The sequence below is a fragment of the Erigeron canadensis genome, chromosome 9 (assembly GCF_010389155.1).
Source record: "Erigeron canadensis isolate Cc75 chromosome 9, C_canadensis_v1, whole genome shotgun sequence".
Classification (NCBI taxonomy): domain Eukaryota; kingdom Viridiplantae; phylum Streptophyta; class Magnoliopsida; order Asterales; family Asteraceae; genus Erigeron; species Erigeron canadensis.
The window spans coordinates 27,020,591-27,040,319 of record NC_057769.1 but is presented as its reverse complement, the minus strand read 5'-3'; the positions used below and the strand labels follow the sequence as shown (position 1 = coordinate 27,040,319).

At 32.7% G+C, this 19,729-nt stretch overlaps 2 protein-coding genes across 3 annotated transcripts; one reads left to right on the top strand and one right to left on the bottom strand.

Annotated features, from left to right (window-relative positions):
* Positions 1-7,461: 7,461 nt before the first annotated feature.
* LOC122582345 lies at positions 7,462-10,575 on the top strand. 2 transcript variants are annotated; one of them, XM_043754714.1, is made up of 5 exons: positions 7,462-7,570; positions 8,177-8,265; positions 9,332-9,554; positions 9,749-9,875; positions 10,235-10,575. In XM_043754714.1, the coding sequence occupies exons 3-5, from the start codon at positions 9,358-9,360 to the stop codon at positions 10,301-10,303; spliced, it is 393 nt and encodes a 130-aa protein (XP_043610649.1). In that variant the 5' UTR covers positions 7,462-7,570; positions 8,177-8,265; positions 9,332-9,357; the 3' UTR covers positions 10,304-10,575. The 2 variants fall into 2 exon arrangements, with proteins under 2 accessions (XP_043610649.1, XP_043610650.1); XM_043754715.1 differs by lacking the exon at positions 7,462-7,570 and having other exon boundaries at positions 8,100-8,265.
* A 4,240-nt stretch (positions 10,576-14,815) lies between these two features.
* Positions 14,816-19,194, bottom strand: LOC122583451 (disease resistance protein RPV1-like). Its single transcript, XM_043755853.1, has 3 exons — positions 18,689-19,194; positions 14,893-15,826; positions 14,816-14,845 (listed from the first exon to the last, which is right to left on the bottom strand). Exons 1-3 carry the CDS (start codon positions 19,192-19,194, stop codon positions 14,816-14,818), a joined length of 1,470 nt encoding a protein of 489 aa, XP_043611788.1.
* Between the last annotated feature and the right edge of the window lie 535 nt (positions 19,195-19,729).

The window sequence follows — 19,729 nt, the reverse complement described above, 5'->3', positions numbered from 1 at the left end:
TGGGAATAAAAAAAGTGCTTAAAACTTAATCCCAATACCCTTTATAAGAGTTTATAGATTATTATTTTCTTTCCTTACCAAATAATAACAATACCTTTAATATATCCAAAATATCAATTTCAATATGTATATATTGTAAACAGATTTAGACCAGTGTGCACTGCCAACTTTTGTTCCATGGTTATTGAACTTTTGCACCCCTCATCTCAACATTCAATCAAACAAGTTTTGGCTTTTGGTTAGATTAGCCAGTGAAAATTTTAAGCCAAACCCGTTACATTTAACCGCCAAGTATATTAATTCGTAAAGTAGATATTTCAATTGAAAACGTATTGTCAATTGATACTCCAAATTTACTTCCAAGTTCATTTTTATTGTATCCATTTTATTTGCGATCAAACCTATTTGTATAAGGACATAATACTTCTTCAATAAACTAGCTTTTGTATTCATCTCTTTGTACTGAATGGGTAACCTTACCAACTCTAACACTAAACCCAAAATGACTTATTCTTTACGTCGAACTATATATGAAGCTTTATTGGAGCAAAGTAAAATAGCATCGAGCTAGATTTCAAGTCCTCCATATATATAAGGTCGACGAGTCTTCAAATAAACCACATATGTAGTTAGAAAAAAAAAGGATACAAATAAATTTCTATCATGTTTCACACACAAATGCAATTAAGCCGAATTTGACGGTATGAGAATAAAAAGGAAATGTACATAAATTTTACTTTTTACTCTTCTTTTTTCCTAACATAATTTATTTATTATTTATTTAGCTTTTTAGTTCTTTGTTCTGAGTTTTAGTTTTAAAAATCCATAGACAAATGAGTAATTTTCTTTTTTTCAATAGTTCCACCTTCAACCCAAATCAATCATCACCGACCGCCACTTCCAACCACCTACAACCTTTATCAATCATAGATTCACCACCTTAACCATCAACAATCGTCACCTATAGCCGCCATCACTCATAGATCCACCACCATTAAGGTTATATATATATATATATATATAAACACAAGCCCATAAATCCATAACTACCCACCCCACTAACAACAACCTCAAGGACCACCTCGGCCACATATCAAATCTTCAAAACAAACAACAAAATGACATAGTAACATATCTACATATCTATAAATCCACTAACCCCCACAAATCTATAAACAATACAACCCACAAACACAAAATCATTCACATATTTAAACAACCCACAAACTATTTCAGTGTTTTGTTGATCTTGAATCTTGGTACATTGTATGTAATGTATGTGTGGTCAAATAGAAGGAAGGTAAAAAGTTAGTGAAAAAAGATAGAATATAAATACATAGTTGTTAAAACAATGATTATGTATGTACAAGTTTGATCATTAAGACTTGTTTTATTATTATGTTTTATTAACTTACTTTGTTTTAAGTATAAGTTGTTAAAATTAAGGGACTAGTTGTGCACAAAGATGGAAGATCATTACTGAAGGCTATGATTGATAAAGAAGAAAGATGAGGGACTGGAGATGCAAATCTGGAAGACTATATAAACAAGCTTATGGCTGATTTTAGGGTCAACAAAAAACCCATTTTGTTGCAGCCTCTTTGATCGATAATATTCTCACAAATATATATACATATTCATACATACATTTATATATATCACATTGATATATATTCTGTGTTATTATTCTGTAATAATCATCTTGTATGATTATTTGATTCTGGTTGTAATAATATCTCTAAAACAATTTATTAATAATTTCATCATAATCATTCATTTAGATTCGAGAATATCTGGTATGATTGTGAATTTCTTTCATGGTATCAAAGCCTTCACTGTTTATCAGTGATTATTGATTCGATTTCTTCTTGTTGTTTGGCTAGATAGGGGGTATTCCAATTTCTGGACCCCTAGATCTAATTTCTTGGGATTTCTTGTCGATTGGGTTAGGGTTTCATCTAGAAACCTTTATTTACGATCTTCCGCTACTATTTAGAGTATTTTGCCTAATTTTCCTTTGACTAAGTGAATCAAAGGAAAAAATAGGGCTTCTGGTTTTATTGTTCAGATCCTGATTGCTTTTCTTGACTAAGTGAATCAAGAGAGGGGTTAGGGTTCCTCATCCATCGGCTATCATCACTGTATTGTATTCTTCTCTCTTTTATTATTTTTTGTTTTAGATTCTACTTATTTCTTCTTCTCAAATCAAATTTATATAGATATATATATATATTCATCAACAATTTTTATTGTCCTTATTCTCACAAAACCACTCGTATTAATACTTGACCTGCCTTCATTGAGAGGTTAGGAATCCTGTCACTGATACGTTTGGGAGTTTAAGGTCTAGTTTCTAACGTTTTTTTTTTGTGATTTATGAAGTTATTTGTGGATTCTTTTGTTTGTGTTCTTAATTGTTTTCTTATTTGCTATATTCTGTGTTTACTTGTTATTTGTTGCTTGCATTTGTGTTGTTCTGTTCTGGTTCATTGCTTTATACTTGTTGATTATTCTTATTGTTTGTGAAAATGGTTAATACACCTCCTGGTTCTGTTCATGGTAATACTCCACCTAATTCTGTGCATAATGAAGAATCTGATAATGAAGTTGACTTTGCAGTAACTAAGATAAGTAAGCTTCATTTTGGTGATCCTTTATACTTACATGCAAGTGATAATGTTAGCACTCCTCTAATTGGTTTTAAATTGCTTGGAACTGATAATTACAAAGTGTGGTCTTGTGCTATGGAACTTGCTTTGCATACTAAGAATAAGATAGGATTTATTGATGGAACTTGTTTGAAATCTGAAGATAATCCTGTTTTAGCTAGTCAATGGGATAGGTGCAATGCTGTTGTGCTTAATTGGATTTTAGGATGTGTTTCACAAGAACTGTATCTTGGTCAAATTTTTATTTAAAAATGCTGCAAATGTTTGGCAAGAACTTAAGGACACATATGATAAAATTGATGGTTCTGTAATCTTTAATATTCATCATAAAATCAATTCTTTGACTCAAAATGGTGCTTCTTTGTCTGAATATTATCATAATCTCACTTCTCTTTGAAAACAATATGATTCTATGGTAACTCTGCCTGTGTGTACTTGCTCTGCTGCAACTACTGTTAAAAGTCACACTGATATGCTTAGATTAATGCAATTTCTTATGGGATTAGATGATGTTTATATGGGTGTAAGGTCTAATATTCTTATCAAATAACCTTTACCTAATGTAAGGACTGCTTATGCCATTATTTCCAAAGAAGAATCACATAGGGCTGGGTTGAATAATAAGGTGAATTCTGCTACTGTTTTTTCTGCTAAGAGCAATTTTCCTAAAAATAACACCAATAAACCTTCTAAACCTTCTTTTGATATAAAGAAAACTTTTGATAATAATTTTGAGTCAAAACGAACTTTTGATAATAGTGCTAGAACTTTCAGACCTCCTAATCCTAATCTTCAATATACAAACTATCATAGAATTGGTCATACTATTGAAAGGTGTTTTCGGTTGGGATATAAAAGACCTAATTTTCAAAATAATTCAAAATTCTCTAATAATCATGTTAGTATGGATTCTAAGGGTGATTTTTCTCGAAATACTATGAATGATTCTGCTTTATCTTCTTTTACTACTGATCAAATAACAAAGCTGTTAAGTTTGATAGATGATCACACTGCTTCATCTCCTTCTATCTCTGCTTCTGCTGGACTACATGCCAATATGGCAGGTATGCCATTGTGTAGTAACTCTTGGTTCTATAGTTGTCATTCTGCTTTATACCATGCTATTCTTGCTTGGATTATGGATTCTGGTGCAAATCAGCATATGACTAATTCTGCAAAAGGATTGTCTAATGTTGTTGATATTTCTGATCTTAATCTTAAAATTGGACATCCTAATGGAACTTGTGCTATTGTAACCAAAATTGGTAATCTTCATTTAAAAAATGGACTAATTCTCTTTGATGTGCTGGTTGTTCCTGAATACAATGTGAATCTTATGTCTGTTCATAAGTTAGCTAGAGACAATAAGTTGTATATTGGTTTTGATGAAGATAAATGTTACATACAGGATTTACTTCAAAAGAATGTTTTGGGGACTGGTAGTCAACATGGTGGTTTATATTTGTATGATGATAATTCTTCTTGCTCTAATGTGGTGTGTAATTCTGCTCAAATTCCTTCTGATTCTAATTATTTGTGGCATATGAGACATGGTCATCCGACTGATCAAGCATTATCTGTTTTTGCTAAGAAATTGAACTTTACTTCTAAGTCTAACAGTCCTTGTGATGTTTATCACAAGGCTAAACAGATCAGAGAACCTTTCCCTTTGAGTGAACATAAAACAAAAGTTTTTGGTGAATTAATACATGTTGATGTTTGGGGTCCTTATAAGGTCACAAGCAAAGAAGGGTTTAAATATTTTTTAACTATTGTGGATGATTTTACAAGATCTGTTTGGACTTTTATGATGAAATCTAAACTTGAAGTGTTTGATCACTTAAGTTTCTTTATTAACATGATTTTTACTCAGTTTTCTGTACACATTAAAATTGTACGAAGTGATAATGGCACAGAGTTTGTTAACAATAAACTTCATTCTTTCTTTCACTCTAAAGGGATTTTGCATCAAACTTCTATTCCTTATACACCTCAACAAAATGGGGTGGTTGAAAGGAAACATAGACACCTTCTTAATGTTGCTAGGTCTCTTATGTTTCAGGGGGAATTCCTTTGTATCTATGGACTGATTGTGTGTTAACTGCTACTTATTTGATTAATAGGACTCCTTCCTCTATTCTTAAAGGCAAAACTCCCTATGAATTAGTGTATGGGTCTGAACCAAATTTAAGTCATCTTAGAGTCTTTGGATGTTTGTGTTTTGCTACTAAACTAAATGTATTTGACAAGTTTGAGTCTAAATCTGAAAAGTGTGTTTTGATTGGATATTATAATTCAAAAAAGGGGTATAAGTTGTTTAGTCTTGAGTCAAAAAGTGTTTTGTATTCTAGAGATGTTAAGTTCTATGAAAGTATTTTTCCTTATACTATGAATAACAAAGAAGTCTTAAATTCTGTCACTAGTTCTACAAATCATCTTAATTTTTTTGATATCACTAATTCTTATGAGAGTAATGCCTATTCCATGTCCAATGATGAAGAGGAAGATAAGGTATGTGAGCAGAATGTTGGCAGTGAGCCACAATTTGTCTTTGGCAGTTTTGATGATCATATGAGTGATAAGTCATCACTTGGCAGTACTTCTAGAGCTACCAGTGATCACTCTTCACATATTGATTCTGAAAATTCTACCAGACAAACAGTTGAGCATGCTACTACATTGACTGATATGAGTTTGAACATTTCTGAGGACAATTTGGTTGGTAATAATAATGATCATAATCTTAGAAGATCTACAAGACATAAAACACTTTCAACTAGACTAAAAGATTTTGAGTAAACTGACAAAGTTAAATTTCCATTAAGTAAAGTTGTTAACTATTCTCATCTTAAACCTGATTTATATTGTTTCACAACTAATTTGAATAAAAGTTGTGAACCAAAAACTTTCTTTGAGGCAGTTAAAGATTCTAATTGGGTGAATGCTATGAATGATGAGATGGAAGCCTTAAATAGAAATAATACTTGGGAGTTAACTACTTTACCATCTAATAGAGAAACTATAGGATTTAAATGGATTTTTAAGATAAAATATAAAGCAAATGGTGAAATTGAAAGATATAAAGCAAGGTTAGTTGCTAAAGGGTTTAATCAAAGGGCGGGAATTGACTTTGATGAAACTTTTTCTCCTGTTGTGAAGATGGTTACTGTTAGATGTCTTCTTACCTTAGCTGTTAGTAATAAGTGGCCTTTATATCAATTAGATGTGAACAATGCTTTTTTATATGGAGATTTATTTGAAGATGTGTACATGGATATTCCTCAAGGATATTCATGTAATGATACTAACTTGGTATGCAAATTAAATAAATCCTTATATGGTTTGAAGCAGGCTCCTAGATAATGGAATTTTAAGTTGTCTAGTGCTTTAATTGAATGTGGTTTTGTTCAAAGTCTTTCTGATTATTCTTTGTTCACTAGAAATGCAAATAACAAATTTGTTGCTCTTTTGGTATATGTTGATGATATTGTGATAACTGGAAATTGCGAGAAAGAAATACAAACTGTGAAACAGTTTTTGAGTTCATTATTTAAAATCAAGGATCTTGGAAATCTGAAATACTTTCTAGGAATAGAAGTATTAGAAACTGTTGATGGTCTTTGTTTGTCTCAAAGAAAGTATTGTCTTGAGCTTTTAAATGACTTTGGTATGCTTGGTTGCAAACCTATTCATACTCCTTTAGAAATGAATATAACTGTAAAACCAGTTTCTTATAAGATTAAACCTTTGGAGAATGTGACTATTTATCAAAAGCTTATTGGAAAACTTATATATTTAACCTTAACAAGGCCTTATATAAGTTATTCAGTTCAATGTCTTTTTCAATTTATGCATTGTCCTTCAAAAGATCATTTTGATCTTGGTTTAAGAATACTTAGGTATCTTAAGAAGTCTCCAGGTAAAGGGTTGCATATCAAACTAGGTACTGATCTTTCACTTACAGGTTTTGTAGATTCTGATTGGGCTAGATGTGTTGTATCTAGAAAATCTATCACTGGTTATGCTGTGTTTTTTGGCAATACTTTGATTTCTTGGAAAAGAAAGAAGCAATCAACCATTGCTAAGTCTTCTGCTGAAGCAGAATACAGAGCATTGGCTGCTATAACTTGTGAAATTTTATGGCTTAGAAACTTGTTAAAAGATCTTAACATTGACTGCAAAATTCCTGTAAATGTATATTGTGATAGTAAGGCTGCTATTCAGATTTCTGCAAACCCTGTGTTTCATGAAAAAACTAAGCATTTTGAGATTGATCTCCATTTTATAAGAGAGAAAATAACTACAGGAATTTTAAACATCATTAAGGTACAGTCTGAAAGCAATGTGGCTGATATCTTTACAAAGAGTCTAAGCAAAAATCAACACAATTTCTTGTGCAAAAGGTTGGGGTTTATTGACATGTTTAATGATCAACTTGAGGGGGGATGTTAAAACAATGATTATGTATGTACAAATTTGATCATTAAGACTTGTTTTATTATTATGTTTTATTAACTTACTTTGTTTTAAGTATAGGTTGTTAAAATTAAGGGACTAGTTGTGCACAAAGATGGAAGATCATTACTGAAGGCTATGATTGATAAAGAAGAAAGATGAGGGACTGGAGATGCAAATCTGGAAGACTATATAAACAAGCTTATGGCTGATTTTAGGGTCAACAAAAAACCCATTTTGTTGCAGCCTCTTTGATCGATAATATTCTCACAAATATATATACATATTCATACATACATTTATATATATCACATTGATATATATTCTGTGTTATTATTCTGTAATAATCATCTTGTATGATTATTTGATTCTGGTTGTAATAATATCTCTAAAACACTTTATTAATAATTTCATAATAATCATTCATTTAGATTCGAGAATATCTGGTATGATTGTGAATTTCTTTCAATAGTGAATTAGAGTGGTCCTAATAAAATAATAAGGAGTAAATCATTATGTATGCTAACTTGTTTAAGTTGGGCATCGATAGTATACCCGTTCCTAAAACATGGCGACCTAGCATAAGATGATCAAAATGACGAGATCCTCCTATCATATCCTCCATCGTCATAAGAATTGACCTTACAAACACATTGATTTTCATAATGATTTAACTTTACCATATGAATGTAGTGATACAAACTTCAAAAGAATATATTATGATTTTTTTTTTTTCCAAATAGCAGATTTTAAAAGTAGCTTTAAAAAATGGTTACATGAAATACTGTATATTATTTCACAAGAAACTCTGAATTGAATTCAATTTTTATTTTTAAATTGGTCAAAATAAATTTAATTAACATTTTATATCTCTTTTCTCAAAATGGGTTTGAACCTGAAAGTAGCATATCTATATTTGGTAGATCTAAGGCTGTCAACATATTAATGAAATGATTAAGAGTTACTTTTAAAAAAAATATATATATTTTTATTATGACGTGGCATAAAATGCGTGTCAAAATATTAATGAAATGATTTTATATGTGTTTCAGCCTTTCAGGTTTACATTTACAACAATCAAATACTAATCTCGAATCAGCAGCCGCGTGGATTTCCCAGCTTCATAATACACTCTTAATCGGTAATTCTTCTTTTTATATATTATAAATAAATTCATTTTTTTGTATAATAAATCAATATTGTTTGATTTCGAATTCATGTTTGCTCTTAATTTAGGTTTTAGTTTTTATTTGTAATCGTAGCACATGTTCACTATTTGCTCTTTGTTGTAATGTTGTTACATCTGAGTGAATCACTACATATATATGTGTGTGTGTGTGTATAGTTATATTTTTTATATCAATTTTGGAAATGTATTATTATTGTTAGTGTTACAATTAGGTGTTGGTTTGGTTATGAATACAAGAACTTTTTTACACGCTGCTATTAAAAGAATTAAGAGTATGTGTATGTATCTTTTTCTTATACATGGACTATACTAGTGGGCCGACTGCCCTGCTATGTTACAGGGATGCTCAACTGCTGAGGTGGCAGTTGGTGGCAAACGAGAGCACCGACGTACCACTCTTTTTTTGTTGGATTCGGAAAATAAGTGATGTGTCGTCGTTTGGTTGGACTGGAAAAATGGGTGATGTGGTGCTTTTTTTTATTAGTCCGGGTCCGTGACACAAATTTTGCTTTATATAATACTCTGTTCTCCATAGTATCAAGGTCACTAGGCTGGTTCTCTAGTAGAGTAAATTCTGTATTAGATATAATGATATATCTTGTCTGAAATTTGGTTAAAAAGATCTATTGGGCGAGTGACATTCAGTTTTGTGAGACTTCATTTGTTTTGAGAGGTTTGTATCACGGAATTGGTTATTAGATTCTAATGTTGAACCACCAAGTAGAGTTTGCAAGTGGTGTGTAAAGTTTGAAAGAAGTACGTCGTATTTACCTTGGGTATCTAATAATCTCTTGAATAGCTTATTTAAGCTGCAGTACATGTCTAATTGTATGTTAATGGACTAGTAAGTGCTTTAAATCGAGTACTATTGTGTAGAAATTTGTTAAGTGTCATCATTTTACTATTTTAGTTGACGGAATGACCCGCAAGAAATTATAAGTAATAAGCTGTTATTAATAAAGGCTATGCACTTGGGTGATCTGACATTTTATATCGTTGTTAATTCTTGCCATGACAGTTCATGTCAATTTGTGGTGGTAAAGGATGACGACAGTTGGAGCGAAAATGGACGAACCTAATAAGGCTAATAAACTTGGTGATACAAATGTTTCTAAAATCCAGAATACAGCGTCAGGATTTAAAAGGTGGGGAAGAAAAGGACCGTTCATCAGATATGGGCTCCCTATGATTTCACTCACTGTGTTTGGAGCACTCGGGCTTGGTCATCTTCTGCAAGGCAGGTGAGTTGAATCTAACTAATTTATCGTATTAAAATAAATGCATATTTGATCATTTATCAGCAAAATGGTGAAAGATAGATATTTAGTCTTTACAAAGGAATATCCAATTTACCCATGGATTATTGGAATTAGCTCATTGACTCATAGTATTTTTATAACATTCTTCTCTTCTATTTCCATTTTGTGTACTTCAGCAAGGATATAGCTAAGGTGAAAGATGACCAAGAGTGGGAGATCCTTGAAACGAAAAGAGCCCTTTCAAGAACAGGACCTATTGAAGCTTACAAACCCAAAAACTTATCCCTGGAGGAGGAGCTAAAGGTGACAACATCCTATAAACCAGATGTGGAAAAATGGGCGGGTCTGGCAGTTGAATAATGGGTTTGGATGAACATTTAGCGTGTCACACTGTACATATGTTATATTAAATTAATGGTAAATTAAAAGATCAGGTTTTATTCATAAAAGATCTCACGCATACCCAGGCCGGGATGAACTTTCAAGTTTCTATCTGTTTGGCTCATTCAATACGTCTGACCATTTGACCTGCTAGAGATGAAATATAACCAGAATGGACCCATTCATAAGTAAAAGGGTCAATATGCCACCTCTACGATGAACTAATCTGTTGGCACAAACATTTCTTTGTGAAGCTTATCATCTGGTTCTTTTGGTTGCAGGCTTTGCAGCAGAGTGTTGACATAAACAACTACGAATATAAGAAGATCCCTAAACCAAATGAAGGTTAACGAGCTTCAAGTGTGGGTCTTCACTAATCATTTCACCTTCCTTCTAATAAGCCATGTCTTTCAGTCTTTTGAGCTTAAGGGTGCATGAGAAGGGGTATGTAAGTCTATCAGCTTTGACTCGTAGAGATAAAACAAATGCTCCTAAAATTTCGTTTGGTTATTTTGTGCCTTTCTCGTAGTAGTGCCCTAACAGTAATGCACTGCGATGATCCTTGTATAAAAACTGTAGCAATTTTACAAAGCATAAAGGGAGTCTATCAATCGTTTTTGCATTCCAAGTTTTGAATCCTTTGGTGATCTAGAGTTGGTTTGTATTTTAGTCATTTGGTTGAATCTGGATAAACTGTATATCTACAGGCTCAATAGGTAGAAGTAAATTGTTTAGTAAAAACTGAAGAAGCATGAGACCTTGTTTTGCGCAGATACTGCTTTTCTTATAACAATAAGAAATTATCTGCAAATTATAGTGAGCTTTGCAAGTTTAGTAGTACTGAACAAATATTTTATATATATGAGCTAGCAACAGAAGATATTAGCAGGGATCTCAAAGTGTTAATTTAGTAAACAAAGATTGAAATGGTTTTCAAGAGATTTTCGGCAACCTCTTAGATTTGTTTGGTCAAATGTGAATTAGCGATGGTCCTTCATGATTTTTTCATGAAAAGTAAGCATGTTAGATGCCTCATGCTCCATGACAGGCCTTCTGTAATTCCTTCAGGCCTGGTATGGTTTTACCCCAACTTTGAACCTGCAAGTGAATAGAGATTAATACTATTGGAGTATTGGAAGAGTGACCGATCATGTTTTACCTGTATTATTCATCTTCAGTGACGATTGTTGCTTTGTACAGATCATAGGGTAGTGACGTAATTTTTTTATTTTCTCTAAGCAGCCAATTTTGTTGTAGGACTTCTTTCTATTTTCAGACATTTGGTTATCATGATATTTTAGAATTATTAAATCAATGCAAATTTGTCTAACATGATGTAGTTTATTAAACCTATGAATCGAGAGCATATGTACAGAACCTGTACTAGTAGATTGAGTTAAGGGAACATTCTTGTCAAGTAAAAGGAAGAAAAAATTAAGATTTCTGTTAGGGGTGGGCTTTTGTATGAAATCGGATCTTACGGGTACCATCAGCGCACCGTATCACCGATGTAAGTTGACCTTTACGCTAGCGTTTAAGTGATTTTTCCCCAAAATGGTATCCATTTATTTAGGAAAAAAGAAAGAAACCGGTTTGACCAGATTGGGTGAGTATCAAATCAGACACACTAAGGCCATCCAAACTGCCTGTAGTCATGTCTACCATGAGTACATAAAATAAATCCAACTGCCACTTTATAGAGGCTTAGAGGTAGCCTTCCTGTCTATGTATATTTACCAATTTTTTACCACATCAACACAATGTCTTGTTGACCAATATATCATTGCAAATTTACCAGTATCAAGAATAGGGATGTCAAAGAGGCTTCAACTTAGGGATCAACTTAGCCACTTACACTATGTTCTCAAGATTGTTTAATAAAAGAAAAGAAAAGATTAGATGTGAAGATTGTCCCCTTCCAAATCATCCCAAATGTGGGGAGAAAATTTTTTAAACAAAATTAAAATTTCCTTTTAAATCTTATCATTTCATTTCTTTTCCATCTTATAAACAAACTCAAGAACACAACTTTTTTTACAATCCATTGTATTCTTTTCTTTTCTTTCCTTAAAACAACTCAAGAACATAACAGTGGAGGCATCACGGTTACGATTTGTATAAAGTGATTATGGAGGCTTAATTATGTGGAACTAGATTTATATGCTTCTTAGTTTAGGTGTTTGGCTATCTTTTATTGTGTACATAACTACATACACATGGATTACTCAATAGGAAACACACATATTCCCAAAATCTCTGCTTGTTAGACACACGGCACACGGGTTTAAGACATGTTTCAACAAATAATGGTGTCTTAGTTTCCAAATACAATATTTACATATTAAAACACAACTTATCAGGACCGGTAAACCACCAAAAAAGTTTTTGGTGATACTAACTTTTCACACAATGAATCGTAAGTAAACATTGATAAGTTATATGTGTTCATTGACTCGTGTAGTGGAAGCTCTAATGATATTATAATATCTAGATTTCTCAGCTAAATTTTTTTTGGCAACGAACTTGATAGATGTTAGTGTAAATGGACTAAAGTCTCGTGACAACGTCTTGAACACTGAAGTCCCCTGTAAAAACACATGTGGTCTAGTAGTCTTGTAAATACCTAGTGCATTAAGAAAAAGAAGAAATATAGAACGTATATACAACCCCTTACACCGGTACCCATGACACAAACATGTGTGTAGATACTTAAGCATCAAGATCCTCTTCTTCTTTGATGGTTCCATCTTCATACACCAAACTTACCCCACACTCTTCTGTACAGTTCTCAAGTTGGTCTGTTATAATGGCAATATAAACTTCATCACCAGCTTCCATGTCATTCATCCCAAACATCCAGTAGCTTATAAATGTTATCCACTTTTCACCTACATTCAATCCTTCAACACAATCCTTGTATATCCAGGTGCGGTTCTTTGTTATATTATTAACTTTGATCATTGGCAAAAGAAATGACTGATTAATTGGACATTGAGAAATCTTTTTAGACGACTTCCTCTGCACATTGCAGAATTTCAAACCTTTGAGCTGCTTTTTAGGAGATGAACAGATGGTAAATGATATTGGTGACCCTTTGCTTCTATGCCTTATCCAATTTGGCATCACCTTCCCCCAATACATTGTACCGAATATTCCAAATGTTTCAAATTCATAATGCATCTGCCCAAATTTACAGTTTCACTTAATCAATCAGCACAGCTAATATAGTAATATATACATATATTCACACAAACGAGATAGTTAATTCATTAGAGAATACCTTAGTTTGAGATCCTTCTGCCCCCCCTGCGTAATGATAAGTTTCGATGTGCTTTTTCATAATGAAGTCTAAATTACACCAGCCTAAACCACATAATACCTTTTCCTTAACACCTGCCATTGTTTGGATTTTCACCAGGTCTTGAACTTCGTATGATGAATACGCGGAGCTACTAAAACCAACTAGTAGCTGATGTCTGGACATTTCTTGATGAAATGCAACTTCCCTTAATGTCTCAATTGCCTGGTCTGTCCAAAACCCTGAAGCATACAACGCTTTTAGTGTACGTGGCGGATGTTTGATTGAAGTCAGCAGATTACACTTCCTCATACTAAGTATCTCAAGCCCAGGAAGGCTCTCCACACATTTGGGCATTGAGCTAATTGGATTGCCATCTAAATTAAGTCCCTTTAACATGGTTAGGCAACTAAAGTCCATGGGAAAGGATTTATTCGACAAGTTATTAGATGGGAGCGTCAACATTACTAACGACCTTGGTAAAGAACTCAAGGACTTAAAATTTCTAGGTATAGCCTCCACGGAAGCAAAGGAAAATATCGGTGAGGTTAAGTCAATGGTGTCAGCATTGAATGTCTTCACTGAATCCATTTCCCTTGTGTCAGATGGAAGTTCACCGAGGTTACAGCCTTCTAGTAATAGTGTTTTGATGCTTTCTAAATTTTTTAAACTTCTTAGAAACTTTCTGCCCATATTACAATGATTGAGATCGATGAAAACAAGTTCATGACATCGGCCAATTGTTTCACAAACTTTAACCAAACTCTTGCAGTATCTAAGGTATAATCTCTCAAGTGCAGGTAGCTCACAAAAGCCACCTAGACTCTTAAGCTGATCGCAGTAACTCAGATCAAGAATCTTCAGGGATCCAAGCAACTTTTCATCTTTTGAGCTTGATCCAATCAACTGTTGATATGGGTATAACAATTAATGCATTGCAATAAGTCGACGCAGAAAAGCAATAAAAATGAAGTAGTTCATTCTAAGTTGTACCTTTTGCCTCTTCCCATGTCGTTGCGGGTTACTACAAGAGATGTCAAAAGACTTGATATCACTATGAGATAAGTCGAGAGCAACTAGCTTCTTCATTGGCAAGTCTGAAGGAAATGACTCTGAAGGGGAACGACGCATGCACAACCATCTTAATTTTAGAGGAAAATTATTAAAAGACCCGTTGAGTTGAACTGAATTGAGTTGTAGTAGCTTTAGTTTATTCATCTCACTTAATGCATCTGTTTCAAGCTCGAATAACGATCCACGTGACTTTTCTTTCTCAATCATTCTCGTGTCAAGGGCAAGACCTTTAATCTTTCCTGTGCCCTAAGAAGAAAGGCACACAACAAATATAATGTGTTACTTATATGCTTATTAATGTGTCAAAGTACATGTTTATATACCTGTGTACTAAGATGAATATATGATTGTATTGCCTCTTACCATTTTTCTTTTCAACACTTTGTATGAATCCTGATGACGCCATAATAGACTACGCATCTCCGGGTCAGTTGATTCTCTATCTACTTCATCTCTTCCCATCTTTTGAATAAGTGAATGCATTGTTAACTTATTCCTCCATTGGATACGTAGAAGGCATCTGTCAATAAGATTAGTGATCCCAGAACTTGTTTTAATATCACATGCCTTCAATATTGTTTCTGCATAATCTCTATCTTCTCCAACAAAAAAACAAGCAATATGCTTAAGCAGTTCCTTATCATTTTTCGACAAAGAAACAATACTCATTCTCAATGCGTTGTTTACACGAATGTCCATGTCAACAAAGAAACCGGGTTCTTCCCTTAGCTCTTTCATGTGGTCTTCACAATAAGTGACTTCTCGATTATATAAAAACCCACCTAAAACTTCAAGAGCCAATGGATGTCCGTCACAAAACTTCACAATATCATCTGAAACCTCTTCATAGCCTTCTTTAACTTCTTCACTCTTGAAGGCATGGAAACACAAAAGACGTAGCGATGCAGTCTCATTTAAGCCATGAAGAAAGTGCTTTGTATGCCTTGGCTCAATGGTTTTGAATAATATACAACTCTCTGTCAACCACGCATCCCTGGTAGTTATTATGATTTTGCTTCCAGGATGAAAACCTTTGTTTCCAAGTAAAGCGTTCAATTGGTCGGGACTATCAATATCGTCAAGAACTAGAAACACCTTTTTACCGGCTAAAGCATTCTGGATGCCGGAGGTGTATTCATAATCGTAACGAACTTGAATAGATCTTATCGATGAAATGTCATTATAGAGTTGTCTTTGATAGTCTAATTCATTGAATTTTTCCTTGGATCTGCTTATATTTTCGACAAAGCTACTTCCTTCGAATTCATGACAAGATAACCCATAGACATATTTGGCTAAAGATGTTTTTCCGATTCCACCCATACCCAAGATAGTGAGAAAATCAGCCTTAAGTGAGGATCCATCTTTCAACCATGATGTAATTGTTGTAATTGAATCTTCCATTCCAATAAGTTGTGGCAGACTACTCCTGGTCCTTATGGGTATACGTATTTTATGGTGGATATCCTTGACAATTTCTTCGATAAACTGTGTCTCTAGCCTGAATAATGTTTTCACTTTTCAGTTAATGATTCTAAGCAAAAAAAGTCCATGAATTTAACAAAACTTGGAAATATAAAAATATGTAGCATATATATGTACATGTTTTTTGTAGGGGTTTTGAAGGTGATATCACCACTCACCGAGGAAAAAAAATACATGCATATACAAAGAGTGGGGATATGTATCAATTTTTGGTATATACGGACATTTTTTGCCACTTGCCAAGAATATTTATGAAACCAGTATTCCCGAAAATGACCGCTTCTGGATTATGTCATTATTAAACTGGAAGTCGAAATACTTGTTTAGGCTTATGTTTAATCAAGCAACGACGACAGCATGTGTGTATATGTGAGATGTGTTAATGGAAGTCTCACTTTCGGATTATGATGAGCTTTTCCATAAACCAGAAATCACAAATCAGGGTATAAATGTTGAAATGTTTTGGCTGGTTGCAAGCAAACTCGAACGAATGGTTGGACACATAGCCAACATAAACGGGAATTTCCACTTAATTCCGGCTTAATATGAAATGGCATAATCTGGAAGTGGTAATTCCAGATATGCTAGTTTCACAAATTTTTTGGGCAAGAAAACCAGATTGATGAAATGGATAGCAAAAACGTTTGTTCATCCAAATAAATCAGATATGTATGACGGTAAAAAACTCTTCTCCTTTATCCGGACTTGGAAACCAACAAAAATAAATTAGAAAGATTACAACATGAGCTGAGTTATTTTATTTTATTTTCTTAAACTATTTTTTGTATGTTTCGTTTTAACATTTTAACCTTTTTCGAATAAGCAGATTCTCATTTATATTTGAGTGGTGGTTATATTTTACTTGAAACCAAAAAAACTAACTCAATATATAAACTTGGGGACTCTAAACTAATGCCTAGCCCACATATATAATTGGGCCGGCCATGTATATATACACTTGGATCCTTAGATGGTTCTTTAATAAATTTGTAGTTATCTTATGTTAATATATACTAAAACGCAAGTGTCAATTGATCAATCATTAATATATCAAATTAATTGTAATTCTGTTGTTATTTGCAATTATAATCGGATTATAATTAGGATAATCATTGTTGTTATTTGTAATTGTAATCAGATTGTAATTAAGATATACATATTCTTCTTATATAAACTGAAATCTATAATTAAAATCACAACACACAAGATTATTGAAAACCCCACTAACTAGCCGCTATTTATATTGTTCTTAACAATTAGAGTTAATTACTGAAATGGTACTTAACCTTTGCGTCATATTACTGGTTTCATACATATCCTTTTGAAATTACGCTGATCATACCCAACGTATGCAAATCTCCACTCCGACCATACTGGAGGCCAACACCGTTAGGTGGCCGTTAAAACCTCCCCCACGTGACTTGCACGTGAGGGGTAAATATGTAATATCCCGTTTCTTAATTACTGATACTTTATTGCTATTTTTGGTTATTCGTGAACTTTAAAACTTATATTTTGTTATGAAATAACTATTTGGTATTATTTTTTAGTGGATTATAGGTGCATTTTGACTATTTTCATTAAATTGTAACAAGTTTTGGAGAATTTTTATAAAAGAAAAATAAAACAAATTAAAAAAAATATATAAAAAAAATTAATAACTAAACATTAGGTACCATTTAAGTAATTAAAAAACATATAAGTATGAAACCAATAATATCGTGCAAACGTTAAGTATCATTTCAGTAATTAGGAATCGCGATATTACATATTCACGTGCAAGTCACGTGGGGGAGGTTTTAACGGCCACCTAACGGCGTTGGCCTCCGGTATGGTCCGAGTGGGGATTTCCATAGGTTAGGTATCATCAGCGTAATTTTGAAAGGAAATGTATGAAACCAGTAATATGGCGCAAACGTTAGGTACTATTTCAGTAATTAACTCTAACAATTATGGCTAATGAGAATATAAATATTTTTTTGCAAGACATCAATGAGAACTCGGTCAATTATATAATCAAAGTTAAGATATTGATAATCTAGAAGAGTTTGTATAAAAGAAAATTTGCTACACCATCTAACCTTAGTATGATTCATCATTCAGTATCTATATTTGAATATCTCAATTCCTTTTTAACTATATTTTTACATTCAACGATAAGTAATTTTTTGTTTCATATACCAATTCTTATATCAATACTGTTGTAAAATCCGTGTATATGAGACGAGCATAAAATTTAGTTAATGATGATATAATTGATTGGAAACTATTAATATATCTGCCCTGTTCAACCAAAACTAAATACTAGAACATGTTATTCTTACATTCAAACTAAATTAAATGGAAAAAATTAAATTTTTTTTTTTATTAACCAAATAAATTATTACATTGTATTTTGCAAAATTCTAGAGTTAAAGAACCCAATTTTGTGTTTATTTCGAAGAAGTTGTTTTGATTCTTATTGAAATAAAAAATTATTAATGAAATTTTGAAAAAGAAGTAGTTATCATTAAACGATGAAGATTTTTAGTTTTGATCAAGTTTCAGGCATGTTTAACAATTCAAATACTCTTTTTCTTTTTGGCAAGATAACAATTCAATCATATGGTAATATGAAGGTTTAAGTGGTAAGTCACCAAGGTGTTATAGAAGAGGCGGTGGTTCAATACTTAATAAGCACTTGATAGGTGCACAAGTTTGGTTTTTCTTTGGAATGCCTACTTAGCGTAGAAAGTAACATGACCCAGTTAAAACAACCCAAGTAAACACCCATCCTTGGATGATGGAGAAAAAGTTTCAATTCGAAAGCTATCGCTCGTTTCATTGATATCGTATTTGATGTGTTATGAAACTTATAGGCAAGAAAGTAGCTACTTACTTGTAATTGTTTGCATCCTTCCCTTTAAAATCAACTACTTGTGTAAGTGCTTTCTCCCATTTCTCAATCTTGATAGCCCATTGACTTCTTTTCTTTTTATTTTTTTCGGCCTCCATTTTCTTTTTGTGTTCTGCCATTGCATCTCCAAAAGTATTTTGTTGCTTTCTCACATCACTTGGATCAACATAATAGAAGATAGGGATAGCAATGTGATCAAAGAGCCTATGTTGGTCAAGGATCAACACAAGTTCCTCAAGACACCATGTCGAAATAGCATAATTCTTAGACAAAACAATAATCGACGCCTTGGACGCTTTGATTGCACTCTCCAGTTCCGGTTTTAAAGATAGTCCAGTTTCAATCTCTTGATCATCCAAAAAAGTTTTGAGATTTGCACCCTCAAGGGCTTTGTGGAGGTGTGCAACGAAAGCACGACGAGTGTCTTCACCTCTAAAACTTAAAAATACATCATACTTTTGGTCAACTTTTGTCGAAAAATAAGGCATTGCTCTAATAAATCGTCTTTGAGAATAAGAATTTAGTAAATTATGAAAGGTATGAGCGATTTTAGAGTGTGGAAATGTAAGACTCCGTAGGATGCAAGATTATATATGATTACTAGTGGTCAGGCCCGTCCAACGGGTAGTCTCAAAATATATTAATCAAAGTTAAAAAATTGTAATTCAAATATATTAAATAGATATACCGAAATCAACTTGAAAATTTGCTAGCTGAATAGCCATTCCATCGGTCAAAATACTCCAAAAATTATCCACCCAACGAAGAAACATACGAAAATTAACTCCATATAAATATTGATTTCAGTTTACCTTTTATTTTTCAACTTTAGTTAAATAAAAAATTTACAGTTTCTTATATTCTAAAAGTGTAAACTATATATATAAAAGTATAATTAAATATAAATTAGGTTAAAATGTAAATTGGTGATGGAAAATCAAAAAGTGTAAGTTAATTATTTTAAATTGGGTTAAAGTGTAAAATTGGTGATGGGAAACTAAAAAGTGTAAATTAATTGTTTTA

What these genes read in the sequence shown, in the direction of transcription:
- LOC122582345 (XM_043754714.1), top strand. Translation starts at nt 9,358, where the DNA reads ATGACGACAGTTGGAGCGAAAATGGACGAACCTAATAAGGCTAATAAA. An exon ending in GGTCATCTTCTGCAAGGCAG is followed by an intron (nt 9,555 to 9,748) that starts GTGAGTTGAATC and finishes TGTGTACTTCAG; the next exon opens with CAAGGATATAGCTAAGGTGA. An exon ending in CCCTGGAGGAGGAGCTAAAG is followed by an intron (nt 9,876 to 10,234) that starts GTGACAACATCC and finishes TTTTGGTTGCAG; the next exon opens with GCTTTGCAGCAGAGTGTTGA.
- LOC122583451 (XM_043755853.1), bottom strand. Translation starts at nt 19,194, where the DNA reads ATGCCTTATTTTTCGACAAAAGTTGACCAAAAGTATGATGTATTTTTA. An exon ending in AAGGATGCAAACAATTACAA is followed by an intron (nt 15,827 to 18,688) that starts GTAAGTAGCTAC and finishes AACATTATTCAG; the next exon opens with GCTAGAGACACAGTTTATCG. An exon ending in ATGCAGAAACAATATTGAAG is followed by an intron (nt 14,846 to 14,892) that starts GCATGTGATATT and finishes TCTTATTGACAG; the next exon opens with ATGCCTTCTACGTATCCAAT.